The sequence below is a fragment of the Thermothielavioides terrestris genome, chromosome 3, assembly GCF_000226115.1.
Source record: "Thermothielavioides terrestris NRRL 8126 chromosome 3, complete sequence".
Taxonomy (NCBI): domain Eukaryota; kingdom Fungi; phylum Ascomycota; class Sordariomycetes; order Sordariales; family Chaetomiaceae; genus Thermothielavioides; species Thermothielavioides terrestris.
Genome location: NC_016459.1, coordinates 2,514,742 through 2,542,466, shown reverse-complemented (window position 1 = coordinate 2,542,466; position 27,725 = coordinate 2,514,742). Strand labels below are relative to the sequence as shown.

The following is a 27,725-nucleotide window of genomic DNA, read 5'->3' as shown; positions in this document are numbered from 1 at the left end:
TAACACCCACACTCTTTTGTTAAGTAATGCGGGTCACACAGTAATGATTGGTGCCAAGACCCGGCCGCTCCGCTGCGACGTGTAGCCTTGCCCTGTTTGAATGGAACACACTGGATGACATCCAAATGCAGAGCAGATCCGATCTTGAAGTGCTCCTCTGTGCCTCCACAGTACGTGTATACGGGGGTAGATTGGCTACCTAGGTAGGTAGTGTGTCCTCGGGGTTGATCTCAGAGTGGGTTTGATGCCTCGGTCATTAGGCCCTCTGTTATGAAAGTACGGCAAATGGGTAGCAGGAACCCCATGGTCAAAGAAGTCCCTACTAACAATACATAGTACGGCTAGCTTGACGCCGAAAGCTTGTCTGTTGAACATACAAATTCGGGACAAACCAGGGTTGGAGTGTATTGTCGCTGTTACCACATTGTGCGAAGGGGGAATCAGGTAGGTAACAGGGAGCGGCCGCGAAATGGTTACGATGTCCTTCACCGACAGGAACAGAGGTCCGGCGAGGGGGGCAGGGTCCGCAAGCCCACCGCGATCGTTTTATACCAAGCAGGTGATCACCTAAAATGAACAGGCTCACGATGGTGCCGCCGACCTAACCTGAGCCTGTATAGGAACAGTCTATCTCCTCTCCCAGTCATGGCCTGTCAAGACATGAATGAGGCCGCACCCGCAGCCCAGGCGGTGCGCAGAAGCTATACCCTCGCTCGCCAACAGGTAACCGCCAATGATCAACTTCGAAAATCGTGCCACAGCGGGTCCAGCAAAGCCAGTCACTCCAGGTTTCCTCCAGGTTTCCTCCAGGTTGCCTCCGAAAAATGCAACAAACCCCACGTCTATCAGGTATCATAACCCATAAACGACACAAACGCCAAAGCAACCTCCCGAACGAGACCCGGCCATGTTTGGGCGTCTCCAGTTGTCGTGGTGTCCCAGCCTGCTGCAGGAACCTGCGCGCTTCCTCCCCGCCGGTAACGATCTTGGACGACGAGAAGCAGCCAGGCAGCCACCGAGTGAGATGTAGCTAGATGGCGTAGAAATGGACCAATGCATTTGGTCTTCCAAGGCATTGAACAGTCCATGTGGTCGCCACTCGCCGCGGCAATGGACCGCGCGAAATGTTGGAATATCCGTCAAAGCATGCCGCCTGCTCCTAGCATTCATGCATCAAGGAGTCCGCCAGTGTCGTTTCATCGCTGTTGCTTTTTGTCCTCATCACATCGTCGTCATCGTTAACGTTGTCGAGAGCGGTCAAGGAAAAAATGATAAATGAAAGGAGGATAAAGGCGGGAAGAAGATCGTTTATCGTGCCGACCGTCCGGCGGGGTGTGAGGTTGGCTCCAAACTGCCGGGACATCGCCCGGGGCATCTCCGGGGCGCGGCAGCGGACGGTGTTCCCGGTCGGTCACGGCGAATCAACCTCCATCATAACGTATTCGAAAAAAGGCAGCTCGCGTGCGAGCGACTCGCCAATGAAGATCTCGTCTTCGCTCGAGGCCGGCTCGTCGAGCTCGTCGATCCTCGGCGGCGGGGGGTCCTGGAACTGCAGGCTGCGCCGGTCGCCGACCCTCCGGCGCAGGCGGCGCGCGCTGGAGCCGGCCTCATCGGCGCCGAGGAAGGACCTAATGTCCTCGCGATCCGTGTCGCTGCCGATGCTCTCGCTGATGGTCCGCTTGCCGATGCTGCCCGAGCTCATCCGCTTGCGCCTCCTTTCCGCGCGGCGCTTGAGCAGGAATTCCTGGTACTCGTGCTCATCGAGGTCCAGCTCGTCCGAGTCATCGCTGCAGTTGAGGTTCACGAAGTTGAACATCATCCGGTGGTCGATCTCCGGCCGGTTCCGCGACCGCGAGCGGCTGCGGTCCGACTCGGCGTATTCGATGGCGCAGGGCCTGATCACGCCGGGCCGTTCGGCGTCGTCGCTGTCGCCGAAGTCGCTCAGCTCTTCGACCACGAAATCGGCCTGTGTCACAATGCGGCCCATCCTTGCCTGCGGCGCATGTGGGGCCGGCCCCGGTCTCCGTTCTGGGGTCGCCGACGCCGACGCCGGCGCCGACGGGCCGGCCGCATTGCTTGGTAGTGCCGAATCCTCTGAATCCGACGAAGCCACCGACGAAGCCGACGACGACGAGCTGGTCGGGCGCGGAGAGAGCTGCTGAGGCCGGATCGGCGTTGCGTGGCCGAATCCCGGCCCGTTGACCGCCGTGTGGCCGGTCTCGAGTGGCGGCGCCGCCATTGGATGCAAGGGAACCTTCGACGGCAATTCGCCCAGCCGGGGACTGCTCTTGCGGCCAAAGACGGGCGATGCAGTCCTGGGCGTCTGCGGCGGCGAGGTAGGCCCCACGATTTGAGATATTTTTGAGTTTTTGGGCGCCGCCGGCCACATGGTCTGCAACTTTGTGCTGCAGCCCGGACGGATCCGGTTGGGCTTCGATTTCCAATGAGTGACTGCGACGCAGCGTGCCGCTTATTGTCACTTTAACGATTAGCACGGATGTGGAGAGGGTCCCCTTCGCGGGATCTTATCGATTGAGCAACCCTCGACCCTGCCCACGGTGTGGGGTAGAGGGGTGAAAATGGCGGGGTATGACGGAAGTGAAGGCGAAAGGTAAAGAGGCGATTGTTCCAGGCGGGAGCGGGATCAAGGTGTCAGCACCAAAAGAATGAACCTCCAGCGAGGAGAGGATATGGAGCTTCGGTTAGTTGTCATGATAATATCTTGCGGAACTCGAGGCGCAGGCTTGCGTGCAGGCCCGGGCTACTTCCAGACGTTGGTCGCGGCGTTCTGAGCACAAGCACTCAGGCAATTGCAGTGCTTGGGAATTGCGGCGTGGTAGGATGGGCGCGAGGCGCTGCACAAATTTCTGGCCGGGGCAAGGGATGCGCGAGGTTGGTACGTGGATTGTGCGCCGTTGCGCCGGAGCTGTGCGGGTTCTCGGTTCTCAACTGCGCAACAACACGCTGGCAGCCAACCCGACGGAAAGAACGGCGGCTGCTCGGTTTGATTCGGGTAGATCTGGAGGGCGCGCCGGCTCGGAATGGCGGGTGGCCGATTTCGATCCGCGAGATAGAGGACAGAATGAGGCTAAGGAAGTAGAATATCTGAGGTAGCACCGGAATGGATTCGAATGTGCGCTGTGCTTTCACGACGCCGACGCCGGTATTCCGTTGCAGTGGCTTTCTTTCTCCCTAGGCGGCGAGTTGTGGTCTGTTTTTGGCTTTCAGGTTCCACTTCTTGCTGTCTGTGACTGGGCTACCTTACGGGACCAGGGCGCACTACCGTTGGGCATCCAGTCCGAAAATCCATTCTAATTATACCCTTGAGAAGATTCTGACAATTCCGCAAGAGCACCGGTGGCGGGTCGGCGGGGAAGAGCAGGAGGTGCGGCGCTGGCTCTTTGGTGACAGACGGCAAGCTTGGGCAGCAATGCTCCAACAACCTGGAAGCCCTGGCGCTCCCTCGCACCCCTGTGACGGCGCTCCGGTGGCTAGTACCTTACCTCCCGGAGGTACCTCTAGCAACCTATGTAACGTAGAAGAGAGATGTCTCAAGCAAAGAACCTGGGGGGAGGCCGTGGCTGTCTGGAAGCCGGCTTCATGCTTTGGCAGGCCGGTCGTGGTGGCCGTTGAGTTGTCCATCGCGTCAGCACTGCGCAACACAGCAGAGAAGATCCAGGAACTCATTGATCTCCGCAGAGGACTTGCAGGTTTTGCCGTCCAAAGCGGAGGAACAGGGACAAATCAAAACCCTGGTTCCCACCGAGATGCTTTGGGTCCCGGCTTATTTCTGACATCCCGTCCTGCAGGCGGTTTATCCCGGCAGCAGCTATGCCCAATGAGCGGGAAAAGGGTCGCCCTGCCGGCAGCAAGCAATTGTGTGACTTTTCGCAGATGCGCAGTCGAAGGCGCACTGTCGAGTGCCCAGCTCTGTTGTGCTCCTTGGCCACGAGCTGCGCTCCGCATTTGAGCAACCGACACCAGAAGTCCTGAGCAACCGACACCAGAAGCACGGAGTTCCCTCTCACCCATCACACAAACCAGTGTGGATGCGCCTCCAATGCTCATATGGACCGAGGCAGGCAGGTATCCTTCCACAGCAGGTGGTCGGAAGCAGTGGAGCGTCGGGTGCCGGTCAGCGCTGTTGGGCCTCCATCGCTTCCATCAGCTTCTACAGGATACGCGGGAGAAGTTGTTCGTGCAAGGCGGGTCCTCCGGGAGCGGAGATCGGCATGGCTTCGAAAAGGCCGGGTTTCATTTGCTGTGATCCTAGGAGATATCGCATCTTGATGATACGATGGCGTGGGTGTAGTGCAGAGTTCAAAATGTTGGTGTAAACCTGCTCTGCACTTCGCAGTAACTGTTATGTCGTGTAGAACGGAATAACTACGGAATAACTACTCCGTCGACCGCATAGTTCACGGAATAACCTTTTAAAAGTCACGTGGCTCACTTGCGGAGTAGTGAGGTAACGTGGGGTAACCAACCACGCACGGATATTCCGTACTGGCAAACGACTCCACTTCACTAACTTTCGGTGGGGTTGCTGTTGCTGCGGGAGTCAACCGCCAAGACCAATCAATCCACCTCCAAAAGTGCCCCGCGACAACCACATGCTCATCCCGCAGCCAGGAACAAGCCGCGCTTTGCATGCGTCACCGACGAAGTTACCCAGCTCGTCAGGTCTGGGAAAATGTCGCTTCTTTCCGCCCACCTGGAGCAGATCTCCATATCATGCCAGGGCATTGACAGCCTTCCGTAAGTTCCACAACCTCCCGGAGCGCGCATATCTCAAAGTAAACAAAGTGTACTAAATCAGCATGCAGCTTCCCGCCCCCGAAGATCTTTACCAACGCCCTGCTCTCCAACCCGGACATCACCTCCCTGATCCGCGACACCGAAGCCCACGAGCGCGCCCTCTTCTCCGTCCCGCCGCCGCCCCCCACTGCCACGCACCAGAGGAACGCGGACGCGCCAAAGCCGTCAGCCCGCCGGCAGACCGTCTTCAACGTCGCCGGCGGCGAGGTGACCACCGGCCCGCCGCCCAACTCGACCCGCAGCGGACCGACCGCCCGCCGTAACACGGCCGTGGCGGCCGTCCTAGGCGGCGACCTGCACGCACAGATCGTGCGGCGCGGGGGCGCGGCGGGTGGTGGTGGTGGTGCAGACGGCAGGGCCGCCGGAGATGTGGACATCGAGGTGCTGCTGCACGGCGCCGAGAAGCTGTGCGCCGTGTACCCGCTGCCGGGCGCGCTCGAGCGGATCCCCGCGCAGAGGCAGAAGTACGCGCAGCAGAGCAACACGCTGGCGTACTACGAGGCCAAGGTGGCCGAGCAACAGGAGGCGTTGGAGAGGATGAATCTGGAGAGGGTCCTAGAGGAGGAGGACAAGGACGGCGAGGGCGACGACGAGGCCGCGGGAGGAGCGGCCATGACGGAAGAGGATCTGAGGAGGGAGGAGGAGGAGGTCCGGGAACTGGACAAGAAGAAGCGGGAATTGCAGGCCAGGTTACGGGCCCTTGAAAGCGACCTGGGCGGTTTACTCAACATCTAGGCGGTCGTGTCTATCAACCCTGCGCGGGGGGTGAAGCAAGCTTCGAGTGTCTTTTGTGAAAGATTGACACATCATGAATAAGGTGTGTGCTATCCACTGCGGCGCCTAACAGCTCACTCCTTCACTCGAACGCGTGCTGACGTCCGACGAAGACTTCCGCGCCCGAGCAAACGCTTCCAGGAATACCTCAGGGTCCTGCGCACCTGACACCTCGTACTGGCCGTTGATGGTGAAGTTGGGCACCCCATGGATGCCCCTCCGGTACGCCTCCTCGACCTCGCGGTCGACCTCCTGCCCGCCCTTACCCTGGTCGAGCCAATCCGTCACTTCGGTCCTGTCCATGCCGGCCTTCTCACCGATTTCGACTAGCGCGTCTCGGGACGTGATATCGGCGTCCTCCTCGAAGTGGCTCTTGAACATGGTCGAGACGAGACGGTTCTCGGTTTCGCCCGATTTGGTCTTGGCGAGCTGGACGAGCCTGTGTGCGTCGCGGGTGTTGCCGACCTTGCCCTGAAACGAGAACCGGATGCCCTCGGCCTCGCCCAATCTCTTGAGGTGGGCAGTTGCCAGAGCCGCCCGCTCAGGACCGAACTTCCGGGCCAAGTGAGTGTTCCGGTCAACGCCGACTTTGGGCAGGGTGGGGTCGAGATAGAAGGGGTGCCAGGAGATGGTAAAGGTGTCGCTCGCGCCGCCGGGGACGTCCCTCTTGTACATCTCGATGGCGCGCTCCAAGCGCTTCTTCCCCACGTAACACTGCGAGCATGAGTTAGCGCGGCGTCTACGAGGCAGTGTGCGGGGCTCTGGGGACCGAGGCATGCTCACCCAGGGGCAGATGGCGTCCGAGACGATTTTGATATTGAAGTTGGTCATGTTGGGCGTTCGCGTATCTGTGAAATGCTGGTTATGTGAAGATACTGTTGTCACGTAAAGGAGTAAACGGTGAGAACGACTTCAAATGCCCGAGTTAGGAGAGTTCCGTGATGTCGCCATTCAAATGCCCCTCGCATCACATTTGAGGTTTAAGTTGATGACAAATCAAATCGGGTCGGTCCCAGTTCGGAATCTTCGATTGTCTCCGAACATGATTTTGTCTCCGAGCATGATATGCTTGCGTAAGGAATTTCCAGGTTGGTTTCAAGGTACAAAACAATGTCAAGGTACGAAACAACCTGGAACTTACGCAAGCGACACTACGACTCCCGGCCTGGAGCCTTCCAAGGACCAGTCACGATCCTTCCGAAGATCTGTCCCGGGACCTACTGGGTGAATTACATCAGGTCTCTTGAGGTTTGAGGCGAAGTCGAACTGCCTAAGAGCAATCCCAGGTTCTATGCCGCTTTGGCGTTTAGTCGCCTCGGAAAGCAAACAGAGAACGTAATTAATCTACGCCACACATAATCAATAGGTGGACATATTTAAAGAACGGGAGCGCGTGGTGCTTCTTGCGTAACCCGGAGAGCTAAGCCCTGTTACAATCTCCCGCAAGTGCCAGTGCGATTGCAATGTATACATTGGATGCACGTTAATCTTGATTAAATATGAAAAAGATCAAACCAAGGGTGTTGCCACAGTTGTCGCGATGGGGACAGGGGATGAGAATGCTGAACCCTAACCGCAACGCAGAGGAAAACGAATTATCAGCTCTGGATCATAGGAACCGACTGATATCTGAAGATCAGCCCCAGTAACTGTAGTCGTCGTGAATTCGCGCCGAAATCCCAGTCCGCCATCCTTACTCGGAGGAAGGACTGGTCTCATCGCCATCAGTGGTTGACGATGCCGGAGAGGAGGACATGGAGCAGGCAGTCAGGCGTGGCGACCTAGGAGTCAGGATTAAGTGACAAAAAGTGAACGAGAGACGGGAGCCTCGTGTCCACGAACACGCGGCCAACACCAAGGCGCTTGACATGTATAGAGTGCAAATAGTCATTAGCGTCGACCGAAAATCCGTTCAGTACACATCTACGGGCATCATCAGTCCGTAAGCATTGCGTAGCTCAGAAAGCCTCCCAGTCCCCATCTGCCATCAAGCCGCATATGTTCGGTACCTCTAACGACGGCAGCAGAGCGCCTGGCTCCTCATCAACTGACGAATGTGCAGATGGCTGCCATACAATCATTCTAACGGCGGAAAAAGACACTGCAGTTTGAAGACATGGTTTCTCTGATGAACCCTGTGATGGATGCTGCTTCGAGGAATCGAGCCATTTTCCCCTTCATTGGTGCCTACAATCAATCAGATCTTACTCGAGCTGAGTTGCATCAACTCAGCGAAAACAAAGTGTTTGCTTTGTTCGCACCTGAATCCACCGGAATAGATGACTGACTTACTTAGACCTGATAAAACGGCGAGCTGTAAGGTAATGAGGGAGCACTGCAGTTCTATGTTGAATAAGTGCGGCAGACGGGCAGTATAGTCGGCGACCGCTGAAAGCAACAGAATCTCATTGCAATCGATGAACTGTCAAACTATACTGCTGAAGAAGGGCCACGTACGTAACGTTGAAGCAGAACCGAAAGGGCAACTAGCAAATTCAATTACTTGAAATTGGGATGCAATTCGAGTTGTCGCACAGAGTCGAATAATAGAAATGGAGCACAACCAGGGATTCCAGCATGACAAACCACAAGCTGTCACGACTTGCTCCTCTGAAGCGCTTTCATTCACCACATCAAACAGACTCTCTTGAGGACCCTTATCTTCGCGCTTCTTAAGAATCAGGTGTACACACATCACTGAGTGTCGTCTTTGATATGTATCTCAGTTTTAGACTGAAGAGACCTTGGGTGTAATCGCAGTCTTGTAAAGAAAACAATCCTGACACAATCACGCTCCAAATTACCGCCCTGGAAACACAAAGATGTCGCCCTTGAACGTAGATTGCCTTGATCCCTTGACAGGTGAGTCTGTGCCCGGCTCCCCACGTGCTGCATGGCTGAAAGGGGCCCTGCTGGACAACCGTCTGTTGGTGCAAGAGTTACTGCTGGGATTGATCCGATTGGCAGGACTTGTAGCGACCGTGTTTTGGCTCTTCAACCGCGTCGGGGACTCGAGGGGTCAACACTGGTGTAAACATCTGGGAGAAGAAAAGGCTGCTCTCAAAGCTCTCACTCTTCTGTCTGCTGCAGCTGCAACCTACCCAACACCATCTGCACTTCGCACACCCACAACTTCATCCTGCATCATGCCTCCTATTACCTCGGACAATGACCTCCCCAAGCTGCTCAACACGCCAACGAAACAGGTCAAGCGTGTCAAGAAGCTGACGCTGGAGCACCTGGGAAGCGCGTCCAACCGCGTCGACAGGCCGCCCATGCAGGGGATGTTCAGCCGGACCTTCTTCGTCTCGCTGGCGGACGGACGCGAGGTGGTCGTCCAGTTCAGAACCGAGAAGCTGGATCTGAACGCCTTCAAGGTCGCCAAGGGCGCTCTGGGCCAATTCGTCCCCGACGCTGTGGCTCTCGAGGACGAAGAGCTGGAGAACGAGGGCGTCTGGGCTTATTCCCTTGAGCGTCTGCCGGGAAAGCTCTGGGTCCACGGCGTCGCCGGCAAGGGCGCTGACGGCCGCATTGCCATCAACAAGTCGCTCGGACGGGTACTTTCCAAGGGCTGGCGCGCCGACAGCAGCGGCGAGGCTGTGTCAACCAACATCCGGCCGCATCTCGAGGCCATACTGGCCAGTCCGCTGGACGAAGTTGCAACATACCGACCCTTGCTGCAAGGGTTCCTCGGCAAGCTCGACGGGATCAGCAAGCTGCCGCTCTGGGTCTCGCACTACGACCTCAACGACGTCAACGTCCTTATCGACGAATCCTGTGAAGTTACCGGCTTGATCGACTGGGAGCTGTCAGTACCAAAACCGTTTGCTGTGGGTCTCGGCCGCATCCACACCCTGGCGGGCGAGTTCACGGGCGGCGAGTTCTGGATGCCGGACGAGTTCGAGGTTGCTGAGCGAGCCTTTTGGAAGGAGCTGTTTGCTGGAATGTCACCGAAGACGCGTGAGATGTTGGAGGATAATCTCGATCTTGTCCAGGACGCCGTTATCCTTGGCACGCTCTTGGACACCTTTTTCTGGGAAAATGGCAAAGTAGGCTGTGGCGAAGTGTCGATGAAGGCACTTCCGAAATTCCTTACCTATCGGATTCCGCAGGTGAGGGGAGATGAGCCCCCCTATAAGATGTAGAACTCTGGACCTGGAGGGATCCGGACCGGGAGTCACAAATTAGGCAGGACAGAGATTCAGAGACAAGCAATCCAGCAATACAGGAACTCGTTGAACAGTATGAACCTGCCTCGATCGAATCGCGCCAGTGGAACTGCATTGCCCTTCTGCCCTCCGCATCATACGCATTTGCGACCCGTCCAAGAAAGAAAAAAAAAGAAAGAAAGAAAGAAAGAAAGAAAAAGGGAGGGGTTCGGGGGGATACGGCGTTGCGGGCCAAAACAACAAAGGACAAGGATTGGAAGACTTGAATGGATTGGACTTGTATCCGACGAACTGACTCTGAGCAGCGAACTTGAGGGATTCAAATCTCAGCCCGCCGCCAGATTGGCTCCCAGCCACCATGCACACAAACCCAAAACGGTAACTACGGTGTAAGCTTAGTACGGTAACTTACCTTGGGAAAGCAGGAGTCCAGGCACGTCAGCTGTATTGAGGAAAAGTCTTGGCATCAGCCCCACGCCTGGGAATGCGTAAGCCAACCAATCAACCCCGCCGATGCACCCCTGCCACCAGTGCCCGGCCAACAGCCTGAAAGTAAATAAAAGTCGGTGGTTGGGAAGGCCACCATCAGGGCAACCTGGAACGGCCTGCGCCTTGGTCTGTCGCGGAAAATCGGATGGCAGGCCAGATTGTTCTCCAGTTCCTGCTGCATCCGTAACAACGGTCAACTCACTAGTCATCGACCATCATTCCAGCCACCGACATTCTTTGCGCAGATCGCAAGGTGAGCCAGTCTCGACCTTCCCCCTCGTGAACGTTCCCACTTCGGCTTCGTTGTGCATCCTGCCGCTCCTGCATTCCGTTGCTCTGACGCTTGTGTTGCCGCAGCTGAGGAAGCCAAAGCAGAACCGGTGTGCATCTTCACCCCAAGGCCACCTGACATCGCCTGCCCTCTCCCTACCTTCCTTCTGCCCCGCCCATCTGTCTGTCAAGCGTCTCGGGCTGGCCGCCGGAGGCGACGGCTCTCTTCTTACTTGATCTTGGTTGTATAGATTTTCTTGCTCCGCTTGCGCAGCATCGATCGCGACCGCTCGCTTCGATTCCGCCTTGTCACGCACGACGCTTAGCTTACGAGCCGACTCGAGACACCCCCACCAGCGACGGCGCGAAGCGAGACACGGGAGAGGCCGCTCGCCACATTCCAGTGCGGCGCGAAGAAAGACGGGCGGTGTCGCAGAGCGGTGGAGGGTACTGTCGGCGCATCTCCGGTCACGTTCACGTCACCGTAGCAGCGTCAACCGAGGGCTTCGTCGCCGCCGGCGCTGCCTGACCCTGCCGCTCCGAAGCTCGCGGGGGACCGGCGTGGGCTCCGCGAGCGCCATCGCGCGATTGCGAAGTAGGAGAAGAGGACGACCACAACTGGGCCCAAGATGCCGACGACCAGGTTTCAGTTAGGATGGTACCGTATGTGTTGCCCCCCCGTTCCGGTGGAGGACTCCGCATTCCCGGCTGACACAGTCCCACAGGGTGGTTACCATTCCTCGGGTATCACCACGTGTTGATGATCTTGATAGCGGTGGCGATAATATTGTTATGTGAGTTTGCTTCTTCCCACCCTCTCCCCCCGACTCAAGCGCACCACCCGCCACTGACAGAAACCCTCGGGTAACAGCGCTGCTTCTCGCCGGGTGCTCATCCTCGTCACCTTTGATCCCCGACATCTTCCTCCTGTCCCTCTACTACCAGCGCTACACGGCCGTGCCCGACACGGCACAGACCGACTACAACGTCAACAATGCCATCGCCAACATCGTCGGCGGCGCCCGCCTCCAGGCCCGCGTCGGCTACTTCGGCATCTGCGTGAGCCCCGACGGAGGCTCTTGGCTGTGCAGCAACAACGCCACGACCCTCGCGAACGAGGTGACGGTGGACCAGGACCCTCTCAACCTCATCTGGCTGGCCAGCCAGTTCAAAGACATGATCGTCTTCCCCTACCTACTGTAAGCCACACTTCTGGCCCCTTCCCTCTGCCCCCCATTCTTCCCCCCCCTCAAATTGCCTCCAACAGATCCCAATCCGATCCTTTGCTTGCTTGCTTGCTGGTTTACTTGACTAACCAACACGAACCACCACGCGCAGCATCATCGCCATCATCTTCGCCTTCATCTGCCTGCTCCTGCTGGCCACGTTTCCGGGCTGGCACGAGGAGGAGGACAGCGAGGGGTCCGAGCGGGAGGTGAAGCCGTTCCCCTCGCGGCCGGTCAGCCAGGTGGCGCTGGCCATCATCTTCATCGCGTCCATCTTCGTGCTGGTGTCGGTGCTCTGGCAGCACACGGCGTCGGTCGCGGCCAGCATCATCGCGCAGGACCTCGCCAACGGCAGCGTGCTCTCGGGCGTCGGCACCAGCGCCATGGTCATGGGCTGGTTCAGCTTCACCCTGCTCATCATCGTCACCATCGGCCTGCTCGTCATGATCCTCAGCATGGAGGTGCTGGAGCATATCATGGATTGATGATCCGCAACAATTGGGGTGGGGCGACCGAGGTTTCAGGGGCGGGGGTGGAGAGAGAGGGCGAGAACGAGAACGAGAGACTGGCTCGGATTACGGCCAACGCTGACGCGACGCGACGCTGCTACGCACGTATGGGACGGGACATGAATTGGGATGAAGTCGATTCACGATGGGGCGGGGTCTATGATGCATGGGACATACGACTTCGAGGGTCGGCAACGGGTCCCGACCACCATGACAGGGACGCAAAACCGAACCGAAGAGGCGTCGGAACTGTTGGGGGTGTGCCTCGGCCACCGCGTCTCCGCTGGTTTCGCGATCCCGGCGACTTGCACGATATATTTTGGCGAGGGAATCTGTTGATTACGAGGCGGCTCTGTTATGTTTGTGTGCTTTTCGCTCCATGTGTGCATATGACGGGAAGAAGACGAAGACACGCAGCCTCTGGGATTGGGGAGATCTGGCGGCGGCGATGGTGGATGGGTAAGGTATTTATTTCTCGCGATGCATACTTGAGGAGACAGCGTATTGCGTGTTTATTGTATGGACGGTCGATCTCGTCGTCGTTGTCGTCGTTGTGTGGGTATATAGCGGCGAAGCCAGCATAAATGGATTTGGAGTTTGGGGTTGGGCCAGAGCAGATAATATCGTCCTTCAATGTATGTACCTCCAGCGTGACACTCGGACTCATCATGTAATTGACTTGTTTACATTGGTAGTCAAGGCCTAGGTCCTCGCCCATGTCTGTTGATGGATCCCACCGCACAGAAGTACGTAGGGATATCTCTTGAGGGAAGCACAGTTTAACGAATTCGAAACTCGGTTCAGGGGAATAGAGCAGTGGTCGGGATATGAAAACATTAGAGAGAGATGAGGAGGAGAGCCGAGGCATATCAGTGGCTGAGAGAGCGCCGGGAAAAGGATCTAGATCGAGGGAGCTCCTCCCCAGTGTGTGGGAGGAGGGCAGAGATCTAACTTTCAACACACGTGGGAGCGCAGCCCCACAGAGCCACAGAGCCACAGAGCAGACGGCGGAGTCCAGGGTGCGAGCTCGCGACAAAAGATCACTACCGTTTATGTAGAACCAGACCCTCATGATCCGGCACCTGTATACAAAATAACCGATCCAAACGCCTTCGTTTCGCCGCCGCCAAGCTTGATCCATGAATCCACCCGCGACAATGCCATGCCATGTACGGTTGTATGCATGAATCTGTGCTGTAAAGATGCCAGATGCGTAGTGTGAAGCCCGGCGCTCTTTCCCAGCCTCCCCGCTCCACGAGGAGCATCTCTGCTTCCGCCCTCTTCAACCATCGGGCTCCGACTCAGACCCCATAGAAAACACAACAGACCGCCGTCGGATCCGCAGCCCCATCTAGGTAGGAGGTGATAGGTAGGCAAGGGCCGATAGGTGCACTCACGTCGGCCGCCTGAAGGGATGCGCCTCGGTGTTGAGCACCCACTCGTCGAGCGAGATGACGTCGGGCGGGGCGAAGAGCAGATAGAAATACTTGAGCGTCTCGGCGAGCCAGAAGCTCTCCATGCTGTCCTCGAGCGTGGGCGGCCCGTCGACGGCCGCGACGTTGCGGATCGCGCTGTGGCCGGCCGCGGTGCGCGTCGCGCGCACCACCGCGTTGAACATGCGCCACCCTTTCTCCTGCCACTCCGTGTCGCCCGTGATGCGGTACATGTACCAGACCGATTCGATGGCTTCGGGCCTGGAAATCGGGGAGAGGTTAGCGATGCGACGATGGGGTGCTGGAGATGCGGCTTACCTGAGAATATACCGCTTGTCGTTCAGCGAGACGAAGCCTGAAGGCAAGTGCTGCTCTTGGATTTGCTGCGATACGAATTCTTCGTGGGTCAACGGCTTCTGGGGTTTGGGCGGCAGAACTAGTTCTTTCGTCGGCGAGCCTGTTGCGTCAGGCGGGGAGGCGCTCTCATCCCCTCCCGTTAATCGGGGGTTTCGCTCCTCGGCCTGCCTCGTCTTTAGGTCGTCCACCTGGTGCTGCCACTCGGCCGTTTTTGCATGGTATTCTTCCATCTCCTTTTCCCGCTGCTCTTTGTTCGGATCGAGGGCTTCGTACCATGCCGCCTGGTCGAAGTGGCAGTCGTGCTGCGACTTGCAGGGCATCGCTTTTGCATACTCGGGCATGATGCCCGTGGGCATGACTTCGTAGGCCCACACGCAGCCGTCTGTCAGTTTCTTGCCAACCTCGACGTCCTCCGGACGGTCAAAGAGCTTGCCACCGAGCGCAAACATGCCGCCCAAGAAGCAGGTCAGGTGCGTGACCTCATAATCGTAAGTCAGTTTCTCGGCGGTGCCGTCGCTGCTCAACACCTTGGCAGAGAAGAGAATGTCGGGATCGCCTTCGGCCATGGGCCGGAAAAGGAGATACTTCTTCACCGCCTCGGCGACCTTTTCGTGCATGGCGCGATACTTGGGTACGAGGCCGCCCAGGAGGACGTATTGCTTCGGGAAATACTCATAGGCCGAGTCCTGGTTGCCGCCCATACTGTACTGGCCCGGGCCCCAGCCTCCGGCCGTCAGGTTCTGTGCAACGCAATCCCAGTCCGCAGGCAGACCCTTTGCGGTGAAGGGCGTCGGGGCGGTCGTAGGGCGCCCGTCTCGCTTCCGGGGCCCGCGATGGAACCCCGAGTGGCTCCCGGCACCCGATTGGACACCATGGTCCCCTTCGTTAGCGTCCGGGCTTGAATTGTTCCCAGTATCATATTCTATACTGGCACGCTGGGGATCGTCATTGGCTTGGTTTTGCGCGGCCTCGCTGCTAATCTCCAGCGTGGAAGGCAGGGGCGCAGACCGGTTGCAGCCGGAGGCATCCAGGTGCTCGGGGAAGATGCCGGGAATGGCCGTGCCATTCTCACGGTTCTGGAGGTCCTCGAGCGCGTCGGTGATGCGAGCAACTGCGTCATAATATTTGTTCTTGCCAGTGAGCTGGGCGAGGCGGGTGAACTCCATGCTCAGGGTGCCCAGTTCGGCCACGCCGGCGCCGGTGGATGCTCGCTTGGGGTTGACGGTGAAGTCGGGCTTCCAGTTGTAGTAGAGGACCGGCATGCGGTTGGGCGTGTCAAAGACGCCCATGAGGATCTCGGCGAGCTCAACTGCCTTGTCGAGCAAGACGCGATACTTGCTGTCATGCCCTCCGGCAACGTCGTATGCACCGAGCAGCCCGCCAAGATAGCGAATGGTGGTCTCGAAGACGGGGATCTCATCTCGGTACGGGGTCGTGGTGAAGTCGATCTCTTTCACAGCCTCGACGGCATCCTCAAACTCGTCCTTCAAGCCCATGATCCAGAGCGTATCCAACGCGTCGACCAAGGTCGCAGCCCAGCCGCAGAACGGATCCTTGGTGCCATTGCTGACGGGAGTCAGCTCGTCGTGAGTCCAAGCGTACTTTTTATAACCCGACCAAGCGTGCACGGCTTCCTCCTTGACCTTCGCCAGGCGCTGCTCACGCTTCGCCTTGGCGGCGGGCGACTCATCGGCAAAGGCGAACTGGACAGATGGAATGGTCTTGGGCTTGCCAGTAGGCAGCAGGATGAGCGACTCCTCGGGCACAGGAAACCACTCGCTGGGTTTCGTCCAGTGGACGGTGGTAGCAGTCGCGATGACGTCCGCCTGGTGCTTGGCCGGAGGGTCCACGAAGTGTATTCCCTCATCTCCGATCTGCTTTCCGTGCTCCTCATGACCAGAGGGCAACTGCGCCTCGGGCACCGAAGGGACCTTGGTGGGGAGACTGTATCCTCCCTTGACCCCGTCGCTCGTCTTCAACTCGGGGATCCGGATGGTGGGCGCCCCCTGGGTCGGAGAGGGCTCGTCATCGGCGGCGGCGGCAGCAGCATCAGGAGGAGGCGGGGGAGGACGAGGGTCGTGCGACGGCTTCTGTGGCCTCGTGTCCCCAGGGCGCTTCTCGTGGTCGTGGTCACGGTCGTGCGCGGGTTTCGGCTGGGCTTGCGGCGCCCCGGCCTGCGGCGCCGTCTTGGCCCGCCAGATCTCGGGCGAGTGATCCCATTGGGCCGAGTTCTTGTAGACGTGATAGAGCAGCACAGTAATGACGACGGCGCAGGCGAGCAGCACGCGAGATCGCCTTAGGCGGAACATGGTGACAATGGCTGACTAGAAGAGAAGACGAGGCCGCGGCGCCCCGATAGGGACGCGTGGGCGAGAAGCGATACAATGGCCCCGAGGCAACGGGTGAGCGGGCCACGGGCAACAGTTCATGTACCTGGGGGTCCCTTCAATATCCGCTCAAGAGCGCTAACATAGGTTAGCCGGGTGTTGCGGTTCAGGGAGCAACGGCGCGGGCCGTGGAACCATGCGAAAATGGGTTCACGGCAACAACGGCGTCATGAGACGGAACACGAGCAGTCGGAAGGAGCGACGTCGAGAAAGAATGACAAGTGTCGGCATGGGACGGCCGTCGGCCGCGAAAGCCAGTGACAGAGATGACTGGCGAAAAGCAAGAACCCGGGCCGATGGAAAAAAGCCATCGTGGCGGGCGAAGAAGGGGCGCACGGCACCGAGGGCTTCACACCAGGACGCCAGGGAGAAACGAGCGATGCGCGTGCCAAGATACCAAGACCTGCATGGTGTCTGCAGTCCCACATCGTATTTCCCGTCTTGGGTGTCTCGAAGCTCTCGAGTCTTGGCATCGACTGCAAGGGGAACTGACAGAATACACTGCGTGAATGGGGCCGCCGTTGTCCCTGGGCAAAGCGAAGAAGCAAAGCAGCGATATTTCAGCTGCGGGGATATCCCCTCCTAATCTCATGAATATGGTATCTTGCAGAGATTCACGAATCGGGAAACTAAGAGCTGCTCAAAACGGATCGAAACTGATTTGAATTCATGCAAAAGGCAACCGCAGCCCTGCAACCCCTGCAACCCCTGCAACCCCTGCAACCCTGAGTCCGTTCAGCCACCCCAGTCTCTCTCCATCCGGACAATTTTCCTTGATGCCACGTTGGATGGTCGGTCGTGTATGTAGCTCCGTACTACACACGGAATATAGGACTGCGTCCCGATCTCGACCAGAACCCCGCAACCCGGGTGGCATCGAGTGCGTTCACTAGTGTATACCGTACAGTACACTAGAATTGCTACGCAAATGAGTAAAATTTCCTACCTAGAAAGACAGTGCAGGTCAAATTGGACAGCGGAACCTGGCCTCCGTCGAGTTCGCAGGTCTCGCTGCTGTCCATTTATCACGAGCATGGTACTATTGACGTTGGAATGGAATAGTGTAATGACAAGCTTGTAGTGTAGTGTATTCGAATAACCGGTGCAAGGCCAGCTCTACACTCCGTTAACGTTCAAGATAACCTTAATTCTCCGAAGTCTTCTCGCACGCAAGCAGCAAAGCAGATCTCACCGGCAGGGCGGCGCGCGACCCCATTAAAAAAACAACCCCTTTTCATTAGAAAGACAACCCCTCTGGGCGGTCTGTGCGTCCCCCACCAAAATCTTGCAACGCGCATCACCTTGCAGCGAAGCTTAATGTCGCGACAGGAATCGCTGAAAATCGACGATGCTGCTAGTGTTAGGAACTGGAAATGCAGATTTAATGGGAAATTGTGACTCCGAGGATGATTGCTTGGAGTGCTGTTCTACGAGAGGGTATAGAATTGGGTGCAAAGCTGAAAGAAAAATTGTCGTGAGCACTGGAATACTGCCTGCCTTGACCGCCTTCCTTGTCAAGAGTGGGCTGCTGGTCACGTGAATTTTTTTATCGATAAGAGGCGCTGTAGGTTATGCTGTGGGGACATTCAGCTAGTCGACCAGTAGCGATGCGCGCTACAAGAATTTGGTGGGGGACGCACAGACCGCCCAGAGGGGTTGTTTTTCTAATGAAAAGGGTTTGTTTTTCTAATGGGGTCGGGCGGCGCGGGGTCTCGAACATGCACGCCGCTGATCAGGTGCCAGCCAGGCACAACTTGACAGCGGGCCAAACAGCCGCAGCTGAAAAGGGAAGTTGTCTCTGTCAACAGGCCACCCCTGCCCGTGTCCAGCCACGAGAGATGACCCGTGCCGTGAGCCGAAAGCCGGGGTCAAGCAACAGGGGCGCATCGCGGATTACTGCGCACAGGTGAGTTCACCAAACTCGCAAGGTCTTCTGCAGCGATTGAACCCAGCAGGCGCAACAATTATTGAACTACGCAGTTAGGGCAGCTTCAAACTTAGACACGGTGAGAGACTGCGTAACTACCTAGGATACCTATCCAATTGACTTCATACAAGAATTGAGTTAGGATTTCGCCGGCAGGCAGCAACACCCCCAGCCACCGGCTCGCACTGGCGAAGAGGATTCCACAAATTCATACCTACTAGTAACCACGAATAAGCTCGACACAGCCACCTCCTTCCTCCCCGCCCCCTTGGCCCCTTTGGACCCTTACCCCTCATCCTACCGTACTCGGTATGCACAAACTCAGCTAAGTAGTGAAGGTGCCCCGGATCTTGGCGTAGAGCTCCGTGTCCAGGAAGCTGTAGTTGGGGTCGAGCTCGCAGAACGGATGCTGTGAGAGGAGCACGTCGGCAGTCGGCCGATCGGTCGGGTCTCTGTATTGTAAAAAAGAGTCAGGAAAAAAGGGGGAAGACAGGAAGAGAGAAGCAGATAAAAAAAAAAAAAGAAAAAAAAAGAAACGTACACAGTAAAGCAGTCCAGCATAAAGGCGATCGCGATCGGGCTGATCTCCTCGCGAATGTCGTCGGGGATGGGCGGCGTCTCGCCGTTGGCGATCTTGTAGATGGCGCCGACGGCCTCCTCCTTGCTCCAGGGGCGGCGGCCGGCGAACATCTCGAGCACGACGCAGCCGAGCGACCAGATGTCCACCTTGGCGCTGTAGCCCTCGCCTTGGGAGCGGATCACCTCGGGCGCCATCCAGAAGACGGACCCCTGCATCGAGTTGGTCTTGTCGTTGCCGTAGATGTTGTCCGTCTTCTTGCTGATGCCGAAGTCGCTGATCTTGCACGTGCCGTCCAGGTCCAGCAGGATGTTGTCCGCCTTGAGGTCGCGGTGCAGGATGCCCTCGCGGTGCAGGTACGCCAGCCCCGACAGCGTCTGCCGCGTGAGCGACGACACCACCGGCTCCTCGAACTTGCCGTGCTTGCGCAGGCACGACCCGATCGACCCGCCCGAGATGTACTCGAGGAAGATGGAGATGCTCGTCTCCTTGCGCTCGCACCCGAGGTACTGCACGATGTTGACGTGGTCCAGGTGCTGCATCGTGTCGATCTCCTGGTCCAGCGCCGCCACCAGCTCCTGCATCTTCTTCTTGTCGCCCTGCGCCGCCTTGGGGTTGACCTCAACCTCCTTGACCGCCAAGAACTCGCCCGTCGTGGCGTTCATGCCCAGGTACACCCGCCCGAACGTGCCCTTGCCGATCAGCTGGCCCTTGAACCAGCGGAACGTCGTCTGTCGCTTCGGCACATTGTTGTTGTTGTCGCGCCGGTTTAGGCCGTCGTCCTGCTGCATCGCGCCCGCGCCCATTCCCAGGTTGAGCGAGCCGCGCTGCGGCTGGATCTGCACGATGTTGGCGTTGAACATCTTGGTGCTCTTGCGCCGCATCAGGTTGGTGTTCTTATCGGCGGCCCCGCCCGCGCCCGCCGTCTGCGCCTGCAGCTGGCCCGACGTCCGCGTGTACCGCTTGCTTGCTTCGTGCGCGCCCCGCGCAACTTCGCGGATCGACTTCATGCGCCCGAGCCCCCCGGAGCGGCGCACGCTGCGCTGCGCTAGCGTCTGCATCGATACGGGGCGCGAGTCGAGCGCCTTGAGCGTCGATTCGTCGGAGCCCAGCGTATCGCTCTCGTTGTAGATGGAAGAACTTCTCGCGTTGCCGGAGGAGGACAGGCCGGCGGGAAGCGGCGGCATGGGCGGCAGAGCAGCCGCAGCTGCAGCCGCCTGGGCCGGGTTCTGGTCCGCCTGGCTCTCGTCTCCCTCGGCAATGGGCGAAGGCGGTCCATCCTCTCCTTCCTCGAGCACGGGTTGGTCGACGTCCACGTTAGGGAAGAAGTCCTCGAGGTTGTTGATGAGTGTGTCGGGAGGCGGGCGGTTGGCCCAGACGTCTTTCTCGATAAACGATTTGCGCCTGCTAAGTCTGCTGTCGCGGTCTTCCGACTCCCAACCCTCGGAACCGGGGGTCCCGGGCGTGCGCCGCTGCGACGAGGGGCCACCCGTCGCGCCCTCGCCGTCCTCCCCGGCCGGCGTCTTGCCGTCAGCGCTCGAGTGCGGTGATTTGAAAGCGACCGAGCGGGTCTTCCCGGAGCGCTCCGTGTTGACCCGCAGACTCGGACGCTTGCCGGTGCCTTCGAACTCGCCCCCGTCTGCCGGCCCCGACGCCGCCTTCTTGGCAGCAGAGGCGTTGCGGACCGAAAGGGGAACCGCGAACAGGCCGTCGTCCGAGTCATCGTCCGAGTCGTCGTCGGCGGTGGCGCCAGCGGCGGTCTTTGCGTTACCGGCGAGGGTTGAGGCTTGCGAGAACCTGACGTCGTTGTCCTGGAAGTCGGTGTCGGGGCCGTGCGACTTGCGCTTGCTGGCGCTGCTGGCCGGCGGCGGGAACGTGTGGCTCGGCCGACGGGAGCTGGGACTGACGTCTCCCGGCGACGGAGCGCGCGCTGCTCGAGTAATTTTAGCATCTGTTCCTAGGTGGGATTGGTCGGGGCTGGGCCCAGCTCCGGCGGAGCCGCGATCGCCACGGCCCTGCGTCCCGCCCGGCGAGTAGTCCGGGACGAGGAACGGCACGTTCTTGGAGCTCCAGGTGGTGGAGCCCGGCGACCCCGGGACCGGCCCTATCCGCGGGCTGGTCCCGCCCGAGCCGGAACCGGAGCGTGCCCGCTGCCCGAAGTCGACGGTCGACATGGCACCCTTACCTCTGTCATTGACTTCGTGATCGGTCACTGGCATGGATGAGACCCGATGAGGGGAGAGTCCCCTGTGACCACCCACAGCGGGGTGCCCGATTCCCGCCATGCCGCCCGCCATGCCGGCCATGCCCACCAGCAGCCCATGGATGCTGCCGCCCTCTGGCGAGGGCATGACTGGCCCTCCCCGTCTCCTCTGCTTCTCGAGTGCGGCATCTTCACGCATATCAGACGACGTGCGCTTCTGACGGCCGCCGTCTGCGCTCCCCTGCGACCCCTGCGACAAGCGGGCGGCGTGCTTCTTGCTCAGCGAGTTCGCCTTGAGCAGCGTGGCAGAAGGGTCGCCGGGCGGCGCGGGCGCCTTGCGCAGCGGGAGGAGGTTGTCGAGCTTCCTGTCCTCGTACGGCGAGAGCCTGGGCTGGTCAAAGTCCACATTCCTGCCCACGATGCCAAACGGAGTGACGTCGGCAGAAGGACTACCCTCCTTGGCCTCGGCTGCCTGCTTGCGCTTCGCCAGGTACTCCTGCTGCTTCCGGAGCTGTTCGGTTCTGTACTGGATGGCTTCTGCGGTCAACATTTTCTCGTCCCGCTCCTTGTCGGTGGTCGTGAGCGTGTTTAGTCGAGACGTGGGTGGCGATGAGCTGGACCGTTGCCGCCCGTGGAGTTTGGCATAGGCCTCCTCGTCCATGGGCACAGACAGATGGCCGGACGATGACGTTTGCGCTCCTGGCGGGCGCAGCTGCGGCGACCCAATCGGGCGGACAAACAGCTTTAGGGATCCGACCGCGTCCCCCATATGGTTCTTGGCTATCATCAGTTTCGAATCGTCGAGCGGCTCCTCGTCGTGCTCGAATTTGCCCAGCTCGGTCAAGTACAGCTGGGCGCTCTCCGGATCAGGAAGGCCGAGGTTGATGCAGACGAGCTGTCGCAGTTCCGTCGACGACCCGACATCTGTGACGTCCACCATGCGGTAGTTCCAGCCATCAGCAGTGGCAAGGATGAAGACGCGGCCGCTGCCGGCGCGTTTGGAAGCCGGCCGGTCGAGCGAGGCTTCGCTCTCGTTCGCGTGGCGACTTCCCGGCAGGTGCATCTTGACGAGAAGGCCCGGGCTCGTCGGCGAATCCTGGTCCTCGTTTTTCTTCTTTCCCCGGAGAAACGAGAGGAAGGAGGTCGAGGTCTTCGCGCTGCCCGGTGGGTCGGTGCCTGCGCTTCTGTCGCCCGTGTCCTGGGGCGAGGGCCGGCCGCCGTCCTGACCGTAGCGACGACCGCTCGCCTCGGAGGCGCGGGTCGCCGCATTCACCGCGTCGGCGATGTTCATGCCGCTCTTCAAGATGGCGGCCGCATCGGGGGGGACGCCGGAGCCGTATATAGCCGCGTTGGAGGATGTCGAGTCGGTGCTGTTGCGAGAACGATGGCCGAACCTTGTTGTGTGCGGCGACGCCGACGCGTTGCCTGCTGTGGACGAAGGGGTAAAGAGGGCGGACGGCGGGACGGGGCTTCCACTTGGGCTGTCCCTTCCGCGCGGGGTCGAGCCGCGGAACGAGCCTGCCTCGCCCGAGTCGCTGACGCTGACGCTGGCGCTGGGGCTGTGGCGGCGGGTAATCTCGGTATCAATGTTCTTCATCAGGTTCCTGTGGTTCGCTTCGGAGCTCATGGTGTTCGTTGTGCTGCCATTCAGCGTTGGCGCCGTGGTTGCGCGCGACTGGGAAAACCGCCTTCCGCCAAAGCCAGGGCCTGGGGCCTTGATTGGCGTGTTGGGAGACTCGGCCGCCGACTCGGTGGCAGCGCTGGGCGGGGGGGCAACGGTGGCGGATTCCTTGCGGGCATGGCTAGGCGCGACCTTGGATGGATCGACCGGCTTCCCCGTCACGATGCTTCGGATCAGCCGGCGCATCCTCTTCCCTTCCTCCCGCTCCTTGGGAAGGTCAAACGGCGTGCCGCTCTTCTCGCACTCCCGGTGGACCTGCGGATACACCTGCTGATGCATCATGCCGAAGTTCCCGCGGCCGCCATGGCTGCTTCCGAGCTCGAGGAAGGGCGCGCCGCAGAGATTGAGAGCCCTGAAGGCATCCTGCCACTCCCGGGAGAAGTTGTTGGCTTGGAGCCAGGCCAGCACCTTGTCCAGCGTCCACTGGGCAGCGAGCCCGGGCGGGAGCGATGAAGAGGAAACGGTGCTCGCGTTGGTCGCAGTAGACTGGCCCCGCTGGCCCATGGCGCCAGCGTAGAGCCTGTCACGGCCCGACGTGTCGTCCTGTGGGGTAGCAGCGGCGGAGTCGCCGGCGCTCCAGGCGTAGCCGACATCGTCAGCGAAACCCAGGCCCGGGATGCCGACGCCCTCTCCATAGGTATCGCCGTGGGGGATGTAGGTGGCGCTCATCTGTTCACTTGGGGGCGGCGGCGGAGCGACGGGGAGCGTGGTCGGACCGGAAGCGGCAGCAGCAGCATTGGAGGCAGCAGCAGCATTGGCGGCGGCGAGAGCCTGGGCGTGGAGCTTGGGGTTGTAGGCCTGCAACACCGGGGCGCCGGCGCCGCCCGGCGGGGGCGGGGGGATGTTGAAGGTCGTCCGGCCGTCATAGGCTCTGCCCCAGGAACCCTGCCAGGGGGCGCTGCCCAGGGCGCTGGGCGGGCCCATGGCGGCGGAACCGAAGGGGGGGTTCGGCGGCGGGCCGGGAGGTGGAGGGAGCAGGACATTGGCGGCGGCCGGCGCGGTCGGGTACCTCGGCGGAGGCGGAGGGATGGCCATCAGACTGCCCATGGCGACGGAAGGCGGCGGCGACATGGGCGGCGGGGGCGGCGGCACCTGGAAGGGCCGGGTCGCATCCCGCTGCCCGTTCTGGTACATGGCGGGCAGCTGTGCTCAGCGCGCGCAAGCAGCCAAGCAGAGATGGGCCGGCCCGGGGGCCAGGGAGTTGGGGGTCAGTGATTTCCGGGGGAGTCGGGGTCTCCGGGTAGGCTGATCGGGGAAATCGGCACGGAGTGGGGTGAGGGGGGACGTCGAGACCTCGAGTGGCGGCTAGGGAAAGCGGAGCACGGAGCACGGAGGGACTCGGGCTAAAAAGGATACGGAATGACTCCTCGGTTCAGGGAGGTAGATCGGCGGCTCGCGGCTCGCGGCGGCTGGATTTGATTTTGACACAAAGCCTGCGCGGAATCGGGACACCGCCAACGTTGTTTTGTCTGTCAGGTCGTGGCACGGCGGGTGGTCAGGCACAGCAGTTGATGCTTGGTTGATAGCGCAGCGCTTGGGGGCACCTGTCTCGGGCTGGCCCCGTTTCACGCTCCTGGTCGGGCGGCACAGTCGATGTGGGCGACAGGATCAGCCCATCGGGTACCTAACGAACTCCGTCCTGTGTAACGTATTTACCGTACTCCAGTACTACGCTGGGCAACTTCCACACTGTTGGTGATATCGGTAAAACACGGGCGCTGAGCGCAGAAAGCGCGTTTGCCAGTCACGGCTTCTGCTGCATGGCCGCACGGAGCGCTTGCGTTGTGTGCAGCTAGTTCGGCGATGATGGGCAACCCGACTGTCGTCTCGCTCGTGCGCGGCGTTGCTCCTCTTTGTCCTCTGCCGTGTGACGGGAGAGGAGATGCATCCCACCCACCCACTGCAAGCACTGGCACTTCCACAGTAACACGAGGATAGCCCCACTTTACAATGCCCCACCAATGCTCTCTGGCGGACCAACCGCTTCTAGCCAACCCCCTGCCAAGAGAGATGAACTTCCCCAACTCGGTAGGTTGGTAACGTATCAGAAGACAGTATCCGTATCTGTTATCCGTACTTACGAATATCACGGTCCACGTGCCCTACGACGGAATACACGCCCAAATTCTCCCTCTTCCGGTTGCCGAGTTTGACCAATTTCGCTGCCGCCTTTTCTCCCTTTCATTCCCTAAAAAGTTGACACGCCGGGGACGCAGAATTCAGGCCCGATGCTCACTCTTTGTATTCACTGGGCAGGGAGATTCTAGTGTCTTTTGAAACCACCACTAACTAATGTTATGATGGATGCCGGTTTATTTTCTTCCCTCCAACGATCACCTCATTACCTGCTTCCTGGTCGACAGTCAGCGGAGAACAGTAACGTACCCTCAAGTGGCTGGACGCACCAGCAAGTACTTCAAGATGCAACTTGTGTCCAGACCACCAGAGTAGGCGAGACAAACTCTCCGTTTCGTCATCGGCGACGTCGCGCCGGTGCCGGCTGAAGGTCTTCTGTCTTCCATGCCGTCCCGCGGGTCGATGAAGTCGGCCGAGTCGCCGTCGGGGAGGTTGACGCCAATGCTCCGCAGGAGGCCTCCGTACAGGACCACGTGGTTCTTCTCCAGATCGCCGTCGCCGAGTTCCTCCGAGAAGATCTGCCACGTGTCGTGTCCTTGGTCACGTCCCGGAGCGCGAACCGGGTTGTAATCTGGTGGAAGCGGGCGAGCCACGCCCCGTCGACGTAGTTCCAGGGCGCGCTGCTCTTGAGGAACTGGCAGGCTTCCTCGAACGTCTTGAACAGTTCTGGCCCGCCACCAGCCTGTCTCCGTTGGACGTACGATTCGAACTCGTGCCTGACGTGGGCGTACTTAGCCTCCATGGGCTTCCGCAGCCGTGCCGGATCGAACTCCTCGATGTCTAGGACGTTGAATGGCGAGGCTTTGTCGCGCGCCATCAACAATTCCTGTGCCAGGAGCGACTGCAGCATGGCCCGGGCTGGCGTCAACGCCTCGGGGAAATCCTCCAAGTTCTGCACCCTGTAGTACATGTCTTCGAAAGCGTTTAGGTTCTTCCGCTTCTTGGCCTCGAGTCTCTGCCCTTCGGCTTGTCCTCCGAAGCGCGGTCCCGGCCATCTTCTTGGAGGCTGCCGCCGGGAGATGGGGGCCTATTTCATACGTAGAAGCGGTAAACGAGAATAACCAGAACAACGACAACAGGAAGGACGGGGTCTGGGAACGACGCCATAGCATCAGCTAGCTAGAACCTGGCATCCTGGAACGTAAGGGAAGCCTCGATCTGATGGACTGTGTGACCGGAATGTGGCAAAGCAACTGAACTTCAGGTCCACAGAGGGTAAAATATATAGAGACCGAAAACAGAAGAGGAAAGGGCTAATCAGGTGAGATGTGAAGCAGGGTGCCAGACGCTTCCCTCCGACCAGACAAACGCTCTCGGTGTCATGAACGATTTCCCGCATAACGACACTGAGTCCGCTACTAGCCCCCCGTGCCCCCACTGCCTACTATTAACTAACTGTATCCACGCTGACACGTTTGAATTTCCCGAGAGGAGATTGCCCCAACGGCTCACTCACTCTGCGGCTCGGTCAGGCCACCACATAGAACATCATAACACCAGCCCTCATTGTTCAACCGTTCATAGGTTTTCACCGCCAGGCGGCCAGATGACCCCCCGCGCGTCTTACATCCCTCATCGCCGGGGTCGGAGAACTCGGGCAGTATACCGTAGAGGTAAGTTGATCCTTCAGCGCAACGCGACTCGGAGAGGATTGCTCGCCGAATATCACCGGGAAGAGCAGGTAATCAACTTAAAAAGGAGTGCTTCAAGGAGGGCAGCCATCCCAAAGACCCGGCCTTAATGGGTCGTCCACACGAGGGGCGAGAGGTAGTTAGATCCCCAGACAAGAGCCTGATGACGCAAGACCAATAAAAGGCCTTTGGATGCACCGGGGGGCTTCAAGGCTGCTGCTGCGAGTCCCCCCATTGGGAGGGGAACGGGCGTGCTCGTGGCCGATTGTCTGGGTGAACGTTACAAGGCAAGGGGGCCAAAAAGATGTGGCTCGGCCTTGGAATCAATACAGCCCCCAAAGCAACGGCAGCCCCGGAGCTCAACTAAGACCTAACTGTCGGACAAGACGACGTTCTACAACATGTGAGCGTCTGACTCAAGCTGTGGGGGATTGACAGTGGGCGGTCCGTGCTAGTTGCCGGGTTGCGTCCCGACCTGTCCGCGTCTTAGAACAGCCACCAGCAGCGTCGGGGCTCTAGACCCAGAGTCTCGCTTGTTTAGACAACGAAATCAGTCAAACACGGTCACTCAACGGCGGCGACGTGAAATGGGACTAATCAGTAGAACAACAGCTAGGTAACAGCATCGCTGGCCGACCGTCGACGTAGATCGTATTTCAATAGAACTAGGTCTGCTTTCGCCTACAGACTGACTTGGGTCAAGATAATCAGTAAAGATACCTATTTACAAACTAGTATGGATACAAGACGTTCCGCCAAGCGATATGGGATCCATTTCAGGGTAAACTACCGGTGGACACGGCGCCATGGCAACGCAGCTCAGCGAGCAGCTGAAATACAGCCAGGCCAAGGGCGCGGACAAAGTCGTTCTCGGACCGGCCGCCCCGGAAGCGGACCGGCTGGTAGCTCACCAGCACGTCGAGCTCGGCGACGAGACCCGGGAGCCGGTGAGCAACGGCCTCGTCCCGGGCCAGGCCGCGGGAACAGATCCAACATGCCGAATGCAGAATCTGCAAGAGGTTCAGCTCGTGTTGAAGCTAGTGCAGCCGGTCATGTCGACTCGGGCCGGCTCGGGCATTGGCTGATCGCCTCCCGCTCCCCCTCTCCCTCCTCCTCGGAGCCTCTCAACGAGGCTGTC

At 59.3% G+C, this 27,725-nt stretch overlaps 8 protein-coding genes across 8 annotated transcripts; 3 read left to right on the top strand and 5 right to left on the bottom strand.

Moving 5' to 3' along the window:
* Positions 1-1,290: 1,290 nt before the first annotated feature.
* Positions 1,291-2,615, bottom strand: THITE_2117212 (uncharacterized protein). The gene has a single exon (XM_003654264.1). The coding sequence runs from the start codon at positions 2,387-2,389 to the stop codon at positions 1,412-1,414; it is 978 nt and encodes a 325-aa protein (XP_003654312.1). The 5' UTR covers positions 2,390-2,615; the 3' UTR covers positions 1,291-1,411.
* Positions 2,616-4,693: 2,078 nt separating this feature from the next.
* THITE_2017150 (uncharacterized protein) lies at positions 4,694-5,421 on the top strand (the record flags this gene model as incomplete). The annotated part of the gene is made up of 2 exons (XM_003654263.1): positions 4,694-4,758; positions 4,827-5,421. Coding segments are annotated over 2 exons (660 nt in total), but the record flags the coding sequence as incomplete, so codon positions are not given.
* A 5-nt stretch (positions 5,422-5,426) lies between these two features.
* THITE_2117209 (uncharacterized protein) lies at positions 5,427-6,577 on the bottom strand. The gene is made up of 2 exons (XM_003654262.1): positions 6,376-6,577; positions 5,427-6,306 (listed from the first exon to the last, which is right to left on the bottom strand). The coding sequence occupies exons 1-2, from the start codon at positions 6,421-6,423 to the stop codon at positions 5,659-5,661; spliced, it is 696 nt and encodes a 231-aa protein (XP_003654310.1). The 5' UTR covers positions 6,424-6,577; the 3' UTR covers positions 5,427-5,658.
* Positions 6,578-8,867: 2,290 nt separating this feature from the next.
* Positions 8,868-9,737, top strand: THITE_2145225 (uncharacterized protein; the record flags this gene model as incomplete). The annotated part of the gene is made up of 1 exon (XM_003654261.1): positions 8,868-9,737. The coding sequence occupies one exon, from the start codon at positions 8,868-8,870 to the stop codon at positions 9,735-9,737; it is 870 nt and encodes a 289-aa protein (XP_003654309.1).
* A 1,214-nt stretch (positions 9,738-10,951) lies between these two features.
* Positions 10,952-12,991, top strand: THITE_2117205 (uncharacterized protein). The gene is made up of 5 exons (XM_003654260.1): positions 10,952-11,183; positions 11,246-11,314; positions 11,392-11,719; positions 11,859-12,890; positions 12,951-12,991. Exons 1-4 carry the CDS (start codon positions 11,150-11,152, stop codon positions 12,229-12,231), a joined length of 804 nt encoding a protein of 267 aa, XP_003654308.1. The 5' UTR covers positions 10,952-11,149; the 3' UTR covers positions 12,232-12,890; positions 12,951-12,991.
* A 489-nt stretch (positions 12,992-13,480) lies between these two features.
* On the bottom strand, positions 13,481-16,461 carry THITE_2117203 (glycoside hydrolase family 47 protein). The gene is made up of 2 exons (XM_003654259.1): positions 14,007-16,461; positions 13,481-13,949 (listed from the first exon to the last, which is right to left on the bottom strand). Exons 1-2 carry the CDS (start codon positions 16,352-16,354, stop codon positions 13,649-13,651), a joined length of 2,649 nt encoding a protein of 882 aa, XP_003654307.1. The 5' UTR covers positions 16,355-16,461; the 3' UTR covers positions 13,481-13,648.
* A 2,089-nt stretch (positions 16,462-18,550) lies between these two features.
* THITE_2117199 (uncharacterized protein) lies at positions 18,551-24,213 on the bottom strand. Its single transcript, XM_003654258.1, has 2 exons — positions 18,901-24,213; positions 18,551-18,811 (listed from the first exon to the last, which is right to left on the bottom strand). Exons 1-2 carry the CDS (start codon positions 23,952-23,954, stop codon positions 18,685-18,687), a joined length of 5,181 nt encoding a protein of 1,726 aa, XP_003654306.1. The 5' UTR covers positions 23,955-24,213; the 3' UTR covers positions 18,551-18,684.
* Positions 24,214-25,153: 940 nt separating this feature from the next.
* THITE_160376 (uncharacterized protein) lies at positions 25,154-25,866 on the bottom strand (the record flags this gene model as incomplete). Its single annotated transcript, XM_003654257.1, has 3 exons — positions 25,154-25,165; positions 25,226-25,474; positions 25,501-25,866. 3 exons carry the CDS (start codon positions 25,864-25,866, stop codon positions 25,154-25,156), a joined length of 627 nt encoding a protein of 208 aa, XP_003654305.1.
* Positions 25,867-27,725: the final 1,859 nt, after the last annotated feature.

Excerpts from the sequence above, each read along its gene's own strand:
- THITE_2117209 (XM_003654262.1), bottom strand. The coding sequence starts at position 6,423 with ATGACCAACTTCAATATCAAAATCGTCTCGGACGCCATCTGCCCCTGG. Across the intron at positions 6,307-6,375 it reads CGGACGCCATCTGCCCCTGG|TGTTACGTGGGGAAGAAGCG; the intron begins GTGAGCATGCCT and ends TCATGCTCGCAG.
- THITE_2117203 (XM_003654259.1), bottom strand. The coding sequence starts at position 16,354 with ATGTTCCGCCTAAGGCGATCTCGCGTGCTGCTCGCCTGCGCCGTCGTC. Across the intron at positions 13,950-14,006 it reads GACAAGCGGTATATTCTCAG|GCCCGAAGCCATCGAATCGG; the intron begins GTAAGCCGCATC and ends CCCGATTTCCAG.
- THITE_2117199 (XM_003654258.1), bottom strand. The coding sequence starts at position 23,954 with ATGTACCAGAACGGGCAGCGGGATGCGACCCGGCCCTTCCAGGTGCCG. Across the intron at positions 18,812-18,900 it reads ATGCTGGACTGCTTTACTGT|AGACCCGACCGATCGGCCGA; the intron begins GTACGTTTCTTT and ends TTTACAATACAG.
- THITE_2117212 (XM_003654264.1), bottom strand. The coding sequence starts at position 2,389 with ATGTGGCCGGCGGCGCCCAAAAACTCAAAAATATCTCAAATCGTGGGG.
- THITE_2117205 (XM_003654260.1), top strand. The coding sequence starts at position 11,150 with ATGCCGACGACCAGGTTTCAGTTAGGATGGTACC. Across the intron at positions 11,184-11,245 it reads GTTTCAGTTAGGATGGTACC|GGTGGTTACCATTCCTCGGG; the intron begins GTATGTGTTGCC and ends ACAGTCCCACAG. Across the intron at positions 11,720-11,858 it reads ATCGTCTTCCCCTACCTACT|CATCATCGCCATCATCTTCG; the intron begins GTAAGCCACACT and ends CACCACGCGCAG.